Source organism: Amblyomma maculatum, chromosome 1, assembly GCF_055883805.1.
Source record: "Amblyomma maculatum isolate TAMU_Amacu chromosome 1, ASM5588380v1, whole genome shotgun sequence".
Lineage (NCBI taxonomy): Eukaryota > Metazoa > Arthropoda > Arachnida > Ixodida > Ixodidae > Amblyomma > Amblyomma maculatum.
In genome coordinates this window covers 23,450,746-23,471,336 of record NC_139344.1, presented here as the reverse complement: position 1 = coordinate 23,471,336, position 20,591 = coordinate 23,450,746, and the positions used below count along the sequence as shown (strand labels likewise).

General features: G+C 44.4%; 1 protein-coding gene across 1 annotated transcript in view; it reads right to left on the bottom strand.

Annotated features, from left to right (window-relative positions):
• dre4 (SPT16 homolog, facilitates chromatin remodeling subunit dre4) overlaps window positions 1-19,265 on the bottom strand; it is an 84,819-nt gene extending 65,554 nt beyond the window's left edge. The window contains exons 1-8 of the mRNA XM_084587862.1: window positions 19,115-19,265; window positions 13,119-13,220; window positions 11,950-12,114; window positions 10,067-10,126; window positions 9,835-9,927; window positions 8,280-8,426; window positions 7,335-7,486; window positions 1,748-2,014 (exon numbers count right to left, since the gene is read on the bottom strand). Coding sequence (XP_084443988.1) covers window positions 1,748-2,014; window positions 7,335-7,486; window positions 8,280-8,426; window positions 9,835-9,927; window positions 10,067-10,126; window positions 11,950-12,114; window positions 13,119-13,220; window positions 19,115-19,183 — 1,055 coding nt within the window. The 5' untranslated portion in view covers window positions 19,184-19,265. The remainder of the gene's footprint in view (window positions 1-1,747; window positions 2,015-7,334; window positions 7,487-8,279; window positions 8,427-9,834; window positions 9,928-10,066; window positions 10,127-11,949; window positions 12,115-13,118; window positions 13,221-19,114) is intronic.
• Window positions 19,266-20,591: the final 1,326 nt, after the last annotated feature.

Genomic DNA, 20,591 nt, shown 5'->3' with positions numbered 1-20,591 from the left:
TTCAGTGCTATGCTATTTTTCAGCAAGAAAATTTAGAAAAAGGGCTTTGTCTTGTCCTGAGGAACCTATCTAGGAATCAGCATGACAAACTGCACAATGCCAGTGCCTTTCGCAATTTCTCCAGGCCTGATATAAAGGACCTATTCGAACCAATTTGATATGCTTCTTAACTTGAGAACAAGCATGCACAATCCTATGAAACTTGGCGGTTTTTCATTTGTTAATGTCATGAGCCTGTCCTGAAAATTTCATCATAATAACTTAAGAAACAAAAAAGTTATTGTTCTCTCAACCTTTGAGAGCCGTTTTCTCAGAATCAATTTTTTGCACGGTGTGGCTGCTAGGGAAAGTCATATCTCAAGAAAGAACCGCTTATTGGATTTTCATGAGTTTTTTTTTTTTTTTGTTACTTAAGTAAATTTCTGAGGGCAAGACAATTCGTTTTTTTTCCAAAATATTTCATGTGCAATTAGGGGTAGTCAATTAAAATATCGTTAAGTCAGATGTAAATTATAAGACTAAATTTGGGGCTGTGCTAAAATTTTTCAGAGAGGAAATTTGGAAAAAGGGAATTGTCTTGCCCTGGGGAAACTCTAGGAATGACCATAACAAATTTCGCACTGCTAGCACATTTTGCAAATTCTCCAGGCCTGCCCCTAGGGACCAATGTAAACTATCTTGATATACTCCTCTAACTTGAGAACCGATGAGCCAAGCTCCATGAAACTTGGTAGTTCTTCAAATGTGTGTACTATGAGCATACCCTGATAATTTCATTTAAATATCTCAAGAAATAAAGTTGGTGTTCAAGGGTAGCCTCCCCCCTTATATGCAAAAGCATACATCTTTCTGACTCCTTTCTTTCTGTGGCTCTGCAGCAAAAGCTAAGCAGGAAAGAGACGGCCCTTTGTGACCATGATGTGGAGTCTATTGTTCGGGTTAGGGCGTGGTGGGGTGATTTTACAGTCATCGCAGAGAAGGTGCAGATAGGGCTAAGGAAGCTGATGCATCCACTCCCATCATCCATAGTGGTGCAGGAGCGTTCAGAACATCCAAAATTCTGACCACTGCACACAATGCACTCCGACTGGGGAATTTTACGATTTTGCACCTCCCCAAAATTGTTATGAATTGAACTGTATCAAGATTCTGCTGTGTTGTGCCTGTAAACAAGGAAACAAGCCCCTGAATAAGTGTGCGCTTTCCTTTATGGCGTTGTGTTCAGTAAGGTTGTGCCGTGTGAATGAAGGACCAATGACGACCCCTTCGACAGGCCCCCAGGCGCACCTGAGCAGATGACTTTTGGCCGTGCCGATAAGCGGCCGCCAGCGAGCACTACTTCGAGTCAACTGTGGACACAACATGCCGTAACACTCATTTTAACCTACAAACAGACATGTTCACAGTGCAACCTGAAACCCATTTTCTTCTACCTCCTGAGCAGGCACACATACTCTCTTTGAAATGAAAAAGGATGCAGGCTTTTCAAAAATACCAGCTCAAATGCGGAAACCACACATCAGAAATATGATTATTTAATTGCAGGTTGCAACTGTCAGACAAGACAGTATCTTGTTTACTAGACATATCCAATTTAAGTACCACATATTCAATTGTCCCTCACATCAAAGGTGCAAGTCTATATATAATGCATGCCCATACAGCAGATTTTCTTCCACCTTATTGCTCTTTTAAGATTCCATTGAAATAGTATGCCAAAACTGATGTGACACAAACAGTAGCTCACCCAACATTCTTGGTCATCTTATCAGCAAGCTCTTTGTGGTCCTTGTTGACACGAGCCATGACAGCAGCAAACACATCACACAGCTTAACTCCGTCCCGCAGTTTTTCAAGAACCACTTCCTCCTCAAGCTTCAGCAAGAAGTCATAGAGGTCTTGCTGTTCTTGGCTGGGGTTCACAAGTAATGTTCGGACAATGTTGGAGCAGTACGACTTGTAGCGGGCTCCCAGTGCACATGTGATGGCGCCAAAGTGCAGCGTATTCTTGTCACTGCATTGAAAACAGCAGCAACTCATAAGCGCACAAAAGCCAAATCTCACAAGGCAGGTAATACAGCAAGGTGGACAAACTGAGTTACCCTGAATCAGCATCATCAAATAGTGTTGTCTAAAAACAGTCACACGAACACTGCCTGCGATGAACACAGCCCATTCTGAGGTAATCTCAGCTCCCTCATTTCACTTAGCCAAAACGTACCAAAGACTGTGTCAATCACGGAGACAGATGAGAACAATTTTTGAGGCTAGCTAAACTCAAAAACTGTCCACTATCGAATTTCGCTCACATGACATTTAGTGTGGTCTTTTACTTGCCTCCGTATTCCCAGTGGCATACCTGCCCGATTTCTGTAAGAATCTTGGTACGGCACCAGCTGACAACACAAACTCAACAATGCAAGATTTATCCCCCAGGAAAGAGCAGTAGCAATGCCCAACCTCAGTGAAGCAAACCGAAAAGACGGAAGACTTTACCGATGCAAGTTTCACACTCCTGGTAACAGATGTAGCCGCCATTTCTTGTTTTACCCAGAGTTCTCTAATACAGCATCATTGATGAAAATACTCAAATATATCTTGTCATAAAAGGCAAATGCATTCCTTGAGCAAAGTATTCTATAAAAACCAGCTAATGACATTTTTGCCTGAAATTTAAACACTATCAAGTTAATTATATTTAAGCGCTTGGCGAAGAAAAGAACCGAAGAAGATAGCGACTGTTTTTTTTTTTTTGGCCCTCAACAAATATTTGGTCTCGGACTTCATTAGAAGCATGTCGTTTTCAACGTACCCCAGACATGGGGGTGAGATACAACAGCACCACGATAAACTGAGTTCGGTGCGCCTGTCCACTTGGGCAACCTATATATACAGGCAGTGATGATGCAAATGCACATCGTGACTTGCATTGCATCGTCATATTAGCCACTGCTTAACTTTTCCAGTGCCCCTTGAACTCTGGATCATCGTTTGAACCTAACAAAACATAGTGAATTTGTTTTATAGTGAATTTGTTTGGGGTAAGTGTCATTCGTCACTCCTCTTTGTATTCCTTCCCTGCAAAGTACAAAGAAAGCAACAGGTCTCAGTTGGAAGCTTCAGCAAAGGTGCTTTGAATCTAGTCACACTTCATCACAAAATGTTTTACCTTGCTACCCGCTTGGCATCAGACAATAACCTCAGGTTCAAAAAGATATATGGCTGACTACCGCAAGGTTTTTGACATGAAAAAAGCAGCCCAAGTGAAAGCCACCCCGCACCGATGGCCATGGATCACATGAGTGTAGCACCGGTTCAAACTGTCAACCAAGCAAGCCATCACAAGCGCTAGATCTTACTTAGGGTCACGCGACGTTTGCCAATGAAGCAATACAGTTGCTGACCAATTTTTCTGACTCAGCAGGGCTTGAAAAATCGTCCAATTATAACTGAACAGTTAGAAAAAACTACAATTTTCTTCGCTACAAAAAAAAAAAAAGAAAGGCTCAAAAAGTTGCCAATTCTCACATTCTGTTTCCAAATGACAATATTTGATTGCATCTGCATCGGGACCATCTTTCTGTCACGTCACCACCTCGCATCACTAATACCAGACTGTTTATGAGGCCACAGGGCATGCAAGCGCGCTGCAATGCAAGCCCCATGCCGCGCAAAGACAGGAGGAGAGTCGGAGGTGCTGGCTGTCAGACCTAGCCGACAACCTTTAATGCAAGGCAGAGGACTGATGACATCCACTCAAAGGGGCAGCTGTGGAGAATGAAGCATGTTAGACTCTGTGGCCACATCAACTGCCACTTTCGAATGTTACATAAGAGGACATGCTGGTGACAACTTGGCAGAAGCACTGTGGCGCCTGAACTGACCAACCAAGAAATTGTTATCAGCTGATTCCTGTAACTGATGCAAGTAGCGATGATGACAGCGAACTGGAAAAAGAAAAGCAAGCTCAAAACAACGCAGAGGCTGCCCACATGGCCAGGGAATTGATGGGTTACCTAGAGAAGGTACCTGTGGCCTGATGTGGAGAAAGCGCTACACGTTACTGACTTCATCCAGAATTTTGACCTCTCAAATACCATCGACTGCCCCCCCCCCCCCCCCCCCCCCCCCCCCATGAAGGCTCCTTTGTTTCTTAAATACAGTTAAACCTCGATGTAACAAACCTCCATGTATCGAATTCCTTGTCCCGGTGGTTGACCTTGATACAACAAACTCGCGGCGCCGACTGTCTCGGAGCTAGTGCTGAATTACTGGAAATTTGTCAGATCCCTGCAAGTTTCAGGGTGATGAAACACGAATTGAAGTGAGAGGAACGTCTACCATAGCAACGAGCGACCGCAGTTGATACAATGTGCTGTGTTTCAGCGCTGACGCCGCATCTACGCGGCAGACGCAGCAGTCTTCACTGCTTTCGCTTTCGGAATGTACAGTTGAATCCCGCCACAACGAATACCGCCACAACGAAATTTCCGCGACAACGAATAATTTTTTATTCCCCGCGAGTATCCTATAAGAATTAATGGCCTAAATTTTTCTGCACAACGAACCATTTTTGCAGAGCGTTTCCGCTTCAACGAAATTTTCGCGTTCAAAATCGAAACCGAAACTAGTTTTATTGGCGAGAAGTCCAAGTCAAATCCAAAGCCACATTAAGCATGAAATCACGTGATTGCAGTTCCGCCATTTTGGCTTTGTGTCGTGGTCGCGTTGTTCACTCGCTGCCTTTCTCTTCGACAACGACGAGTTTTCATCCGCAGGACACGATGGCAACGCAAGTGAAAAAACGCAAAACTCTTTCCCTTGAGCAAAAAGCTCAAATAATCGCCCAAGCAGAAAGCCGAAGGAAGAAAGCGGCAATTGCTGAAGACTTCGGAATTCCTGCAAGTTCGCTGTCAACGATTCTAGGCAATAAGGACAGCGTGAGAATGGCACTTGCTTCAGGCACATCCTCGAAGCACAAAAAGGTGACGCGGCCCCTCCATGAAGAGTTGGACAAAGCAGTGCATGCGTGGTTTGTGGAAGCACGAGCCAGCAACGTCCCCCTGTCCGGAAGCATCGTCCAGCAGAAAGCCTTGAACTATGCATGCCTACTTGGCATTGATGATTTTAAAGCCAGCATTGGCTGGCTAAACCGTTTCAAGGCCCGCCATAACATCGTTGGAAAAGTGTTGTGCGGCGAGTCAATGTCAGCAGACGTGGACGGAGCAGCTGCTTGGAAGGCGAGTAACATGGCCGGAATTTTAAGCAACTTCGCGCCTGCAGACATTTACAACGCCGACGAGACCGGGCTATTCTACGAGATGTTGCCGGCTAGGACGCTCGACTTCAAGGGGCAGCGCTGTCACGGCGGCAAACACAGCAAAAAACGCATCACAGTGCTGCTTTGCACAAACATGGATGGCTCGGACAAGCGTCCGCCGTTAGTCATAGGCAAAAGTGCCAAGCCGCGCTGTTTTAAGGGAACTCGTAGCCTACCTGTGCAGTACAAGGCGAACAACAAGTCATGGATGACCCGCGCTATTTTCACCGAGTGGATGATGGCATTCGACCGCGACATGAAGCGGCAGGGCCGTAAAGTTTGCTTGCTTTTGGACAATTGTTCAGCGCATCACTCCGACGAAGTCAAGCTCACTAACACGGAGCTGAGGTTTTTCCCTCCCAATTGCACGTCTGTCTTACAGCCTCTCGATCAGGGCGTGATTCTTAGCCTGAAGCGCGCTTACCGCGGGAGGTTAATTCAGCGGCTGCTTTTTAACACTGAAACCGGCCGAGACACGAAGGTGGACTTGTACGTGGCACTGCAGATTATGTCTGCTGCCTGGAGCACACTGGGGCGCTCAGTAATTGTGAACTGTTTCAGGCACGCCGGATTTGCCGAAGGTCGACCCGTACACTCTGCTGGCCTAACACCAGGTGTTACAGACGACGACGAAGAGGCGTCACCGGCTCCGGGGATCGCGGCCGCCTGGAAAACGCTGGGAAAAATAGGAACCGTGCCGCCTAATCTCGAGCTCGACGAATACATCGGCGCTGACGCTTGTGTTGTTGTTCACGAAGATGTGAGTGATGAGCAGATCATAAAAGCTGCCCGGAATGATAAGGACTCTTCCGATGAAGAAGACGACGACGTACAGAAAGCGCCGGCTGCGGCAACCGCCGTACAGGTGATGGACGCTTTTGATGTCATCAGGAATTTCGTTGCTGTCCGAGACGACGATGTTGCAATGGGTTTGCTGACCGAGTGCGAAAATCGCGTGACGGCGTTGCTCGCCGTGAAGCGTAAGCAAACCAAGCTTACAGATTTTTGGCATTAAACGCCTTTGCTGCTGCTTGGGCAATTCTTTCTGCGTTTCACGTCAAATTTTTGCGATAACGAAGTTCCGCGAGAACGAATTTTTTTTCGTGCACCGTGAATTTCGTTATAGCGGGATTCAACTGTAGCACTACAATGAATCACGCTCAGAAGCGGCAAAAATAACAATAAAGAAAAATGACACGGGGCGAGCAGTGTGCGTCCATCGCTGCTGCGCGGTTCCTCGCGGGACCCCCCGCGCGTCGGTAATAGCGAGGGCGGCGGCGACGCAAGGCAGAGTCAGTTTTCAGTACATTCTGCGACTGGGCCCATTAGGCGCTGTCCACTGCCACAAAATCATTGGAACACATGAAGCAGTGAATGAAGGTGTCATGATCGCGGCTGACTGACTGAATTTTTTTCTACCAAACTGACTTTGTCGTCATGAGGTTCGACTGTATTCGATATCTGTTGAGCTTAGCTATTTCAAAAACCCACTAAATTCAAATATCTGTTGCGGTACCAATGACTTCGAAGTAACAGGGTTTTACTTACACTAGCAACTGCCAAACCTTTCTGTTATCAACACATCTGTGACCTGCACCTTATGCACATACCAACCTTAAAATCAGCTCACAAAAAAGAAAAAACAGCAGAATGAGCGGCGAATCAAATGCACAGCAAGCTTGCTAGAGCTGCTTCACAAGGTTAAGCTAAACTGGATGAACCCACTGCACGGTGACACCCTGACGAGACTAGCAGCTCAACAGCTTCCCCCGCTTATGCCTTGTGCAGGGCGCGCAATCCACGGCTGCAGCGTGCAGTACTTCTCTCTCTGCTGCTCTTCAAGGTCACCAAGAGAGAAACGGACAGACAAGCAAACAATCACTAATGAAATGTGAAAGTGAGGGTCATAGAGCTAGTGCTCTTAGAAAAATTCAAGCGTTAGGAATATAAAAAAAAAAAAAAAAAAAACCCTGCCCAAATGACATTTTGAAAAGAAAAATTCCATGACACTGACCTGACAACACTGAACTTGAGATTATAGTTGCCACCTGACTGGATAATGGCTGGGTAACAGGAGTCCACTTGAGATGGATCAAGGCCACTCAGATACTTCTTCTCCTGGAAAGCTTGGTCCACACCCTCCGCAAGCTTGCAATGTTTCACTTTCTGGAAGTGTTAGAAAGTCATTCAATTAACCACCTGGCAAACTGTGTAGCCCACAAACTGTAAAGCACTGCAAGGCTAACTATAAACAGAGCACCCTGTTCCGCTTCAACATACAATACAGAGTGGGCCCTCAATTCAGTGGAACTCTTACAGTGAAACTCTGATACCTTCGCCCATAGGTGCACTGCCAATGTTTTCACTATTGCCGGCCCCTACAGAATGGACACAACTCCACACGCCACCATCCTGCTGCGCTTCTAATAATTGCTTAATTGAACTGGATCGGAGACCACTTTTTTGTAAGCAATACAATGGTCCACCGTGCAGCAAAAACCTACATTCCATTAAATTTAACGGTACAGTGTCAAGGCAGCTGGTTTGGAGCAGTTTCGGTGCAATACTGTGTTTTGGAACGGGAGATAAGCACACACCCTGTGCACTAAAACAAGCCCCCGAAATGCTGTGCACAGCAAACAACGTGGCTGCATTCAATGTACACATTATTTTATTTCTCCAAAGAGGGCAATGGCACACAGGGCAGTGCAGCAACATCCGACCTTGTCCTCTGCTTTTTTGTATACCAGGTGTATGGAGCAAAACAAGCTTGAATTGACCAAATCACGACCTTAAAATGCACTAGCAATATAGCCAGAAAGCAAAAATTCAGATACTTGCTTGAAGTAATTGAAAGTTCGAACCATTATGAGTCTACTGTATACCAGTGGTCCATCAAATGTAGCCTGCAAAAAAAGCTGTCTACTAAATACGCATGTAAAAAAGGGTAATGTCAAACCTTGTCAGCATCAATTATCTCCATTATCTGGTCTCGCAGGTACTTGGCATAAACATCCACAGTCACTTGGCAGGCTTTCTTTGTCAAAGCCAACTCCTGTTCCTCCTTGGGGGCCATCACATAGGCCACAGCTGCACTCACATCCACCTGCCGCCCGAAGGAAAAGAAACAGCAAGCCACCATATGACCCTCCAGTGCTCTCAAAATTGAGACAGACTGCTTGTGCTTCACTCCTCTCAGCTTGTGAGGGCCCACGCCAAAGCAGTTCGAATACAGTGGGCCTTCTCCCACCATACACCAGCCCGTTGCACCCATCAACCCCCCCGAGGTGTGTCGCCGCCTCGTGCAATCTTGCTTCCGGCTGCGACTGCCTGACCCCTACCACCACGCCCCTGACGGACACTGTCCAGATCAGCGAAGTGAGAAAGAGCCCATTTGTTTGTACAATCCATCACGAGTTTGCCTGTCTGCCCGTCGGAGAGAGGAATCGCTCAGAGTGCCATGTATACCGGACCTATGCACCAATAAGCTTATTGCTCCTCGATAAAGCTCAATATGTTTATCCCATTCTTAATAAGGAGCAAAGATGCAAAAGTTTTAGCAGTACCTTTGCCCCCTCACTCCAAGGCCCACATTTGCCAAGCCTTCCTAAATTGTATTGACCCATAGCATTTCCTCAAGAGTCCTTTGAGCAAGTCTCAGTGGCCAGGAGGTGAAAGCATCGGGTTTAAAATATGACGTAGTCATTTACCCTAAAGGAACTCTGTAAGTGTCACCGTAAAATGCACAAGAGTCAGAAAACTTGTGCAGTTCCAGCTTTGCACAGGAAGTGTGCTAACATATCCTATAAGCCAGTAAAATGAAACAACTGGAACCCACACACCAGCTACACTCAGTTACACAACTTGAAAACACAGCAAACCGGAGTGCCTCCAGACTTTTCACTACCGTTATGGCTCACCAACAGATAAAAAGCTTTCTGAACAACTGTGAGCTTCAAGCAAGCTCATAATGATGAGTAGGAAGTTACGAAAAGCCTTAATGAACATAAGTATGTCGTAATGGAAACAGAAAAGGTTTTCTTTGGTAGTATAACTTGCCAAGGAACAGCTGAGCGATCGGATACTGGCGATAGCAAATGTGGGCACTTTTCTTCTTGTACAGGGTAATGTCAAGCACGTGGCCCATTTCAAGTCCTAACCCTTCCGTGTTAAGGAGAGACAGTTGGCATCGCAACACAAAACCATGTGAGGTTTCTGAGCAATATGAGAAGTTGTTTCAAACTGTGCGTAACGAAAAACACCTCATGCTTTCATGCTGCAATGCTATGCTGTCCAACACATTGAAGGTGCAGTAAACAGCACACGGTTTTGTGCTGCAATGGCAACGCTTTCTTTTCCAAAACATGGCAACAAAAATCTTCATTGCGCAGAACACATTCAGTTTTTTTCAGTAAACACAAAGAAGCTGCACTGTGGAGGCAGGACAAAAATTAGAGGTAGCAGATTTTATGAAAATGCCGTATAAGAAAGAAAAGTGACCGAGAGATACTTGCCGTGTCAAACTTTTCCGCCGATATGGCTGCCCGCCAGGCATCCATGAATTCACCAGGAAATTTGTCTTTGCTAAATTCTCCCACCACCTTGCCCTAAAATTTTGCACAACAGGCATAATTAAACTGCAGCTTAAGTTCAAAGTGCAATACACAACCACTGAGAACTTTAAACTGCTGGGCAGCACAATGGTTGCTAGAGTAAAATATTCAGTTAAGGATCAAACGTGCTCACATTGCGGCTTTTCTTGATGGCATCAATCAATTTCTCAAAGTTGGCCTTGTCCTTGTCAGCCTGAAGAGCAAGAACAAAATTAAGGTGGTGCCATGCACAAGGCAATGCAATAAATACTGCTCAAAACATGCCAAAATATTAAAAACGAACTGCTAAACGAGTTGGACATATATATCTAACTACTAATAAAGAGCACAGATGCCACTTTGACTACACTCGATTCATTTAATATAGAGTTTCTAATTGTGTACTGTGTGCGTCAACCTTGCGTAAAGCACTATAAAGGTCCGCTGTCCACCAAATAAAGTAACATTTGACCAAAAGCTGCTAGTTTCTAATGCACCAACACGGACCTCCATGCAATATGAATGTGAGCACCTTAATTTGAAAACGATCAGCTGATATCACATCCAAGCTGGATTTGTTCATTATTGTCAAAATGAAGTACACAGAACAATCCTCGAACGCTCCACACAGGATTGACATGCACAGCACAGAACTACACTCCTGACCTTGAAAGAATGGCAAATGGAACTATCTAATCAGACTGTAAGACAATGGACACTATTGGCATCTGCCAAAATTCTCTTGCCAAGCCTTAGCGAGTGAGCGTTTAACCCTCAACATAAAGATTCTCAAATGTTTCTTGTGAATTAGCTATAGTGACATGAGCTGCAATGGATGCCTTGGTGGAGGGCTCCGAACTAATTTCTACCACTAAGGGTCAGTTCTTTAACGTGCACTAGCACCACAGATTAAGCGGGCACTCTGTCCCTCCATCAAAACGTGGTGGCCACTCGACAGTCCAATGTCCCACCTCATACCTGCTATCGTAAAAATAAAACCGCGGAAACAGCAGGACACACACCCGTGCTGTCATTTTTACGATGTCCTACCAACTGGATTCCAACCACGCTCTTTTAAGTGCCAGCATACCTTCCAACCTGGCGATATCAAAATTCGGGAGATTTTGTTCATGCAAACATGGGGGAAGTAGCTGCGTCCACTCCAAATCCCAAATTTTAAATGTCACGCAGAGTCCAAACAGTCTTTTGCAGTCAATGCCAGCATCGTGCCTGCTGCTTTGGGAGCCTCAATGGGAAAACGCCACTTTTGCTATTGCAAAGCCTTTTAGAATGCTGCACCATCAAACAAGTCACAACCCCTTTTGCTTGATTTGGCTTACATCGGCTGTTTATCTGATGGCACTGATGGCCTTACTGCAGTCAATAAAGGTAATGCTGGTGACTGCGATGCGGCTGTGGGTTTCACGGAAAATATTTTAAGAACTTTTTTTTCTCCAAGAAAAAAAAAAAAAAAAACTGAACATAACTACTAAATGAAAAATCACAAATAATGTTACTAGTGCTATCGGTTGCTACTTCAAACTCTCATGAAGTACTGCACTCCAAATGAAGCACAATAACCATGTAATATAAAGTACTAATTCCCCAACTCCTTAATTTTGCTGATGCAATAATGAATGCACATAGCCCAGCACAAATTGCATTTTCAAAAACTATTTCTAGAAGTAAAGTTCAAATGTGAACTGCCAAAATGCTGATGGCCTGTTGCAAGATCCTTACTTTAGAAGCTAACCACCTTTGCAGCTACCTAATAGCATAACGGGCATGCTGCTGTATCAGCAGCTGCTGGAACAACCTTGAATTTCTCTAGCGGTTTATGGTACCTGCACATGCGTGCATTTTCATCATTTCTTTTTAACTTCACACACTGACACTAGTTTTCTCCGTGAAGACAACCAGTGTCTTCACGCATGTGCTGTAAAGGGGCCTGTAACGTTAAAAATACTGGAGGTTCAGAATCAGTTTTCATAACTTTTATTTAACATTACAGACACATAAGACATTAGTTGAACTCACCTTATCCCTGACCAACAGAGTGATAGGGGGCGCTTGTGCCTCATTTTCTTTGCCAGACTCAAGCTGCTTGAGAAATTCCACTTTCTTTTTGCTAGCCAGAAAGTAGATGGCTGACTCGCAGAGCACCATGATGGTGTCAGTCAGCTCATACCCAAACAACCACATCTGGTGCACGAGAAGAAATAGATTAGTTTTGCACGTTAGAATAGCTTTTTAAACTTCCAGAGAGCATCTGCAAATGGCATACACTCTACAGCTTAAATGGGTCAATAACAGTTACAGAAACCACTTGCAAGCAGTAGCTTGCATTAAGACAGTTGGCTGAATATGTCATGAAATACTCTTTACAAAACAGTTTGAATGTTTCGCAAGAAAACTCATTTTTATTTCATGACACTGTCGGCTAACTGTACCAAACATCAAAACCAACAACACATCAATCAATACACTAACACCGAAAACGCCAAACACCAGCTCTGCAAAGAGAGGATACATTCGCATTCTGCTCCAGAAACATCCCGAACGTTTCATCGCAACAAAATGAAAAAGCTCGGATCCATCAGCATCCCAGTAGGATGGTGGCACAAGTACATTTCTACCTACCTCACTCGCTATGAACAGCAGATCAGACCTAGTCATATGATGAGGAGATATTCAATGTCTCTTATTCAACTAGCATGATTTCCTATGATTACCAAGGGTTGACAACAGAAAAGGCTAAGAAAAGCCCCAAACATCAATGCAAGAGCTAGGTGTGAGCAAGATGAGGTCAGCAAATCCTGCTCACACACTACTCAAGCTTCAAGCAATCCGTTTCTAATTACAATTGGCACTGCACACCTTTTTTTCTGTTTTTGGTGTCACTTCAAGCCTTGGCAAGTTTAGTAAATGTGCAGCTGCCTCAAGGCAGCAAGAAGAGTGCCAATGCTCCATCTTCCAAACACCAATGCAAACAAACAAACAAGCAAAAAAAAAAAACTCAAAGAACAAGCAAATGGTGCAGACTGTTTATAGTGCTCACAAAATCAAAACGACACGAAGACTACACCTGAACTTAATTCCCCCCCTCCACCCCCCAGCACCATTTATAAAAAAAAATAATTTGACAGTCACTGTGCATCACCAAGCCATGTTCAACTATGTGGATGACCACCACCAGGTACTCTCACCTGGATGGCTGTAGACTTGCGGTATACTACTTCTTCATCAACTCCAACCGCAGAGACAAGAGCATCCATTTTATTGAATGCTGCACAATTCTCATCTGGTTTCTGCACACAAGAACGTAGTGAAGAATTAGAAAAAAAAAATCACTTCAAACATTCATACAAAATTTACAGTCCTTTACTTTAATACTGATCAATTTTATCAAAACATATGGCAACTAAAAAGCTCTGTAAGCATTCAGGAGGCCATAACAATTCTTCAGGATCACCAAATGTGTCATGCAGTAATACCAACACTAAAGCCAACCCAAGGGTTCGTGTATTTCTATAAAATTTTACCACAGAGCCAACAGAGGTTTGTCCACGTTGCTTTTTAGTAAGTACAGTAGTGAGCAGCCTTGTCTAGAGCGCGCCGACGGTGCTCGGCGGAGTAAGTCAGCGCCATCTAACGTTAGGCTCTGGGTTTGAGCTATGCGTCCTGTGCGCATGCGCGGCCAAAATAAAGCAGTGCCTGCTCGTGGGTCCTCGGTCTCAATTCCGTTCAGTGCCTACGCTTCATGCCGCCAGGTATGCGTTTATGATATGCAGCGGCCGGAAAACCAACGTGTTTCGCTCGAGTCATGAAGTGGGCAGGCAAGGAAGTGCAATTTGATATCGGGTGATCGCTCGGTTAAAAAGTAATTGCGAGTGATAGCGAATGATTGTGCCTTTCAAACAAGGACCAGGCTAAAAGTGTGAGAACTGGGCCTAGTTAATTGTTTGGTGCCTATTTTCATCCTGTCCATATAAGGTTAAAACCATGCACAACACGCTGCAGGCATATTGTTTGATGACATGTTTTGGGCCAGGTTATCAGCTTTACGGGACACAGCATTTGGCATCCATACAGCTCTAGTAACTTGATTTCCTCAAAGATAAAGCATAGGCGGCTAGTGGTGCATATGCAGAAATGCGCGTTAATCCGCTATCACTCAAGCTTGCATGCCTGGCCCTCTCGTTACACTCGAGAAACACAGCAGCATCGCAACGTTCCCGCGAGGCAGTGCGACCCTAGCGGCACGAAAATTACTCTCAAGGCGAGGGCGGCAGAAAGAAGCGATGAGCAGGTATCGCTCTGATTTGCCGCGCATGCGCACGGTACGCATAGCTCAAACCCAGAGCCTAACGTTAGATGTAGCTGACTTGATCCGCAGAGCACCGTCGGCACGCTCTAAACAAGGCTGCCCACCCCTGTACCTCTTTTATAAATGTCAAATGTAAAAAAATAATAATAATACGCAGAAGTACAAAGTTAAAAAATAATTGTAAAAATTGTATACTGCAGAGTTTAGCCATTCAAACTGAGAAATATGAATGACAGTACAAAATGGAACATTCTGTGTTATCTGGGCCACTTATGGGCAAATGACCCTATCGAGCACAAGGGAAAAAAACCTCTACTTAAGCATACATTTTTAAAGAGGAAGCTTTACTAGCCTCATTATGCGAAGATCTACCTGGCATTGTTGTGGACACTCGACGGTATCTATAAGGATGGTGTTACAAAAGCCGTTGTCTAGCCACCAAAGCGCCGAGTGGGACAACGGTATGAACAACAAATACCCTTGTTGCATGAAGCAGACCTCCATGCGCCCCCATATTTCTCCTCCTTCAAAACTTGTGATGAAACTGTTATTTGGGCAGCTGCCAGAGTAATGTTAAACCATTTCACTTCCCATCCAGCAAGCATCTCGGTCGTTGTCAGAGGAGGAGAATTGGTAGGACATATTTTAAGACAGAAGTTTTTCCACAGTCGGGTACAACTCAAATCTGCAGTAACCACTACATACAATTTCTCTGTGACAGAAAGCCATCCACTGCTAAAGCTTTTCTGATTATTTAAAGCTAAGCATCAGATCAAATTATAAGCTCAAGAACTTCAATGCCTCCCTGATCGTATGGTATGACCAAGTTTCAAAAATTACAAGAGTTCAACACTGCTGAACCAAATATTGAGCGAAAGCATTAGCTGCAGGTGGCCGAGCGTTCTTCTTCTCCTCTTTTTCTTCTTCCTCAGCCCGCATATAAAGCCCTGCTTTAACCAGGCCGTATGAACGTGCCTTAGTGGCCTATAGGATAATGTGAATGCAAGGGTCCTAGCAGGCTGATTCTGACATAACCGTCCCATGTGAAACAAGAGACCCAAGTTGGCAGCTCCTGCCAAATGAGCCGCAGCTCCGACCGCATCACGCCGACCGTTTGAGTTGGGAGCCCATCTCTCACTTTTGTGTCTCATGGGGTGTGACGTCACAGCGTCACGTGGGTAAGACGCGGCTACTGCCGCGCCACGCCGACCGCTTGAGTTGGTAGCCCAGCTCTCACCCTAGTGTCACGTGGGTAAGACGTGGCTACCGCCGCGCTACGCTGAAGACTCAAAACCTATAGTATTGCTTTCGCAATAAAAACAGATTCTGCTCACTGTTGGCAGAATAATACACACACTGCCAACTACAGCCCATAGTTAGCAACTGTTATTTAAGCTGTATTCCTACTATAGCCCCAATACGCAAAGTTTTCATCAGTTTGCAATACTCAGCAGTATCTATAAAGATGGCATAGCAACAACCACTGTCTAACCATCAAAGCGCCAACATGAATAGCATGCACGAGATACTCCTTTAGCATGAGAGCAGACCTCCATAAGGTGCCAGATTTCCCCTCATTCATATAAAAATCGTGATGTAACTATTCATCATGCTGCTTTTCGGGTGGTGTCATACCATTTCTCTTCTTATATAGCATACATCTGTTAGCCAAGTTGGAGGCTAGTTTCCAGTACGGATTCAAGCCAACATATGTACCAGTACAAGAGTCCTGAATACCTTTCCAGTCACAACATTCCGTAATTACTCAATGGGGGAGCTTTGCACACTACTAGCAGTGGCCACAGCGCAGTGCTCAAACTGAAAGCAAGCTGGTGACAGGGATTCAAAACAACACATGTAAGTACCTCCAATTGCATGCCTTAATCACCTCACCATACGACCTAGCTTATGGCAGAACACATTTGAAAGCAAAAGCTTTATTAGCTCTTTACTAGTGGCAAGTAGGGCAACAGTATACATAACAGATGCCCCTGATGCATGGGAGTAGATCCAAATTTTTCCTCTTTCGTCAAAATTGCAACACAACTGCTTTCCCTGCAGCTTTCTGGGTAATGCAATACCATTTCGCTTCTCATTTAGCATAAGGATTCGAAACAGACATATGTACGTGCCTCCAATCGTATGCTTTAATTCAACACACATTCGCGAGCATTTGCATTCATTCAAGTAGGCGGTCCTAAGTGTCTCTGCTGGATTTCTTTCATGAGTGATGTAGGCAAGCATTTTATTTTTAAGCTTCCAGCGAAACCTGTCAAGCAAGGAGCCATTACAGCATGCATGTAGCCACAGTGGTGTCCTCGTCTCAAATTAATGTAGCGTAGCAAAAGTGGCTCTCGAGATTCCTCAACATCGACACGTGACTTTGTAGTTGCGAACGACAGCTTCGTGTAAAAAGACATCCATTCGTTTGATTTCAGTTCAGACGGTGATGAGCACTGATGCTGACCAGACTATCAACAAGCTCCAACCTGTAATTTCACTTCCGCTGTTGCCGAGGAGATTCATTGCTTTCTGAGCCTATTTGAGAGTACTAGGCATGCTATGAATGAATCCACACCATCGGATGTTTTCTCCAAGATGATCTCGAACTGGCATTGGTACTGCACTATGAAGCAGCCCAAAGCACCACGCATGATGTATAACTTCAATACTTGTTTCTGACATATTAACAAATAAAATGCATAGTCTAGAATTTTCATTCCCGCTTTCTGACTAATTTGTTTTATAACTGAGTTCTGTGCAAGCCTCAAACTTTGCCCCCTTTTTTTTTTCAGTGTAAATTAAATATTTTCATTTTTTATGAAATCAAAAAGAAAGCTCTTATCTGCTCTCTGATATTGCTGAAATAAAACAAAATGCCTACATTTAGGCCTAAATAAATTTTTTTATGTGCGTAATCCTGAAATGCCCATTTTCACATAGTAAGGAAAGATTTAATGCTCACTCCAAAAAGATACATGGGCCATGATGGACACAGCAATAGAGGGTTCTGAATTAATTTAGGCCATCTGTGGCTCTTTAACACATGCTGACATTGCAGCATACACAGGTGCCGTTTCGGTTTCAGGAACCGAAGAACCTTTACTGAAACACGGCTGTCATGGCCAGGTTTGAACCTGGGTTCTCTGGCTCAGTATCGAGGCCAGACACATGACTAGCTAAGCCCATGCACAGTTTAGTTAGATTTTACAACTCACAAAACCTAACTGGACTCCAAATGCAGTAATTGATCCTGTGAATGCCTCTGCAAGCTGGGGGCTCTTAGATGCACAATTATGGCTTGCAGCCAGTGACAGCTAGAAAGGTGCAGCAAAATTTTCTTTTTATGCATGTGTGTGCACGTGCACGTGTGTAAAGGAGATGTCATAAGTTTTACGGCCCGGAAGCAAGGAAGTAGAAGAAAAAGCAACATGTTGAACACTGCACCGTCACAAGCAGTGCTTTACAAAGAAGGCTGTGGAGGTAGCTGCTTGCCTGGATGTTTATGCACTTGTAACCAAGCTTCAAAAGATTATAAATTCGAGATTATGTATCCAGGACATGTCATTTTTTAAAAATGTGTTTACACAAACCTTGCTATGCAATAATAGGCACCACTCACCGAAAATAGCATATATGGGGAACTGATATTAAACATGAACCGTACTCCCCGAGACATACACAATGTCACTCCTTGCATTCAGTTTCAATTAATGAGCTCCCATTCATCAACACCTCATCTCAGGATTTCAAAACTGCTTGCACCTTCCTTCAACTGTTTCTGCTTAACGCTGTTTTAATAATCCCAATTCACTCAATGCGTAATGTTTCAGGCCTTGTCTGTAGTTTCGTGCTTCAATGTATACATTGGTTTTATATTTTGAATGAATGCATGCTTCTTTTTAAACACTGTCCCACAGTGCTGCTGCTGCATATGTATACTGATATCAGTACTTCTGTCTTGATTTTGCACGGGGCCTTTAGCTCTGGGCTCCGTGACTTTTGATAATCCGAAAATACCAAATTCCAATGCCAATTACACCGTGAAACACGCTTCTTTCTCTAAAAATGGCGCAATCTAAAAAACCTACAGAATTCTCCAATGCACTTGACAAGTGCTACTACATATGACAGGGAAAATGCACAGGCGCGAGCTTGTTATAACACTGGATAAACACACACGAACCTCTTCGTCAACGAGCAGACACTGCTGTCCGGAAAACAATGACACTGATCGTACTGTCCTGTACTAGCTCAACAGCCATGAAGCAATCGCTCTTTAGCAGTTTAAAACCCCAGTGATTCCTTCTATCTACTGCGGAGGCCACATTAGCGCGCTTGATAAGCAAATCACGGCTTTAATCAGGCGCAAAAAAAGAGAAAACAATAATGTATCTACTTCATCGACAGGGTCGGCAACTAACAGCGCTATTCGACGTAATAACGACTTTTCCAAATTACGCCACTACAGCTTCTAGCAGCACCGCTAGACGCCAAGGCACTTTAAATTCCTGTCAATAACACAAGCGCTGCATGTAAACGCAGAACCGTTCGAGGTTGAAGTAAGCTTTCCTCCAGTGGCTTTGTACCAAGACAAAACGTACCAACACGTGCCCCGTCTCGCAAGCAAAGTGATGCAGAGCTGAAGACTTATCAGTGATTTCAACAGCTTACGCATGCTATATTAGGCACTTTAAACCTTTATTTCAAGCAAAAGAAATGGCTGATCAGACGAGAGCACGTTTCTTTGCAGCTACCATCATTCAGACACAGACAGGAACAATCTAGTACTTCGATTCTTTATAGCAGCATGACATAACTCTGAGTAAAGTAATACAGTATGTAATAAAGAGTAACGTAGCATAGAATTCTCACCTTCCACGCGGCGTACAGCCGTCGTATCCGCCGGTAAAAGGTATCTTTATTCACAGTCAAACTCGCCATTACGATGCAGCAGCAACCAGCAATGGCGGTTTTCTTCGTTGGGAATGGCGCGAGAATGAGTTCTCTCAAAACCGTGCTCAAAATGACACATGTGGCGCTAGTTGTAGCCTAGCTATGCAAGTTAACGTGAACGTCAAATTTTTTCTTCCTTTTAAATTTAAGTTATTAATACTAGCATGCATGGCGATTTATTTTATAAAACAACGGACTTAAACAAAAGGCGCACCTAAACTACTTTAAACACATGCAGTGACTGCATAGAGTCCAATAGAATCCGAGCTGAGCCAGCCTAATTTAAGCCAGCGTTTCTTGCAGACCGCGCGCCGCTATGACTATCCGCTTCTGCTATGTAGTTACAGTGACTAGAATACTAAAGTGTGATTACCGCCAAGCGGCGCCTATGGGGAGCATTGAAGCCGTCTGGTGATGCTTCCGCTAGATGGCGCGCCTTCTCGCTTACACGTCAGGTCGGCGCACGAAACGCGTGCTTGAACCCTGGAGTGTGCACGGGATGTGGGCGCTTTGCGTTGTTTTTTGGTGCAAATTCTGCCTCACGGTGTAGGATGAGCCGGCGACAAAGTCATTGTTTTGTACCTCGTTACAAAAGCGGGTACAAATCGCACTAGGAATAGTTGTTCTGTGTGCGAAATTATTGAAAGGCGCAACGCTGCTGTTTGCGAGCTGCTTTGGAAAATAATTGCTGTTACGTCAGCTTTGGCACGTTATTTACGGCACAACTGCTAATGTTAATTGATAGAACGATCGTGGGCGGCCCTTTTGTACGGCGTGTTCCGGACCATTTTTCTGATTGTGCCTTGATATACATGTGTCAAAAACCGTTTCAAGGAAAATAATCATAAGGTGAGGCTGTGCCCATCGTTCAGCACTGTCATAAAGGCGACGACATATAACGATTAAGGGGCTGCGGCCACTGCCATGTGAGGAGCCTGATGACCTGACGGCCAGTTCTGAACATAAACTGGCTTTTAATCACATACATGCACGCATGGACTTTTCTGTTACGTCATAAAGGTTCGTGAGATCAGTGGGGTATCACTGAATGTAGCGCGCAGTGTGCGCCTAACTGCTGATCTGGATCTCCTGGGCGCCGATCGAGGAACGTATACAATAACACATGCAAAGAAGGTATCGGGAAACTTGTTAGCAAGGTAACACAACACACTAATAGAACACTAAATGAATTCACAAGTAATATAAGTGATAACATAACATACATCAAACGCAGCGCTGGTCTGGAATAAATATATCACAACATCATTTCAACGGCACTTTGGAAGCCAGGTGCACAAACTACATCATTCGGAGGCTTATTCCAGTCCAGAATTGTTTTAGGGAAAAACGAATACTTAAATACATTAATGTGGCATTGATAACTCAATCTTTTTCG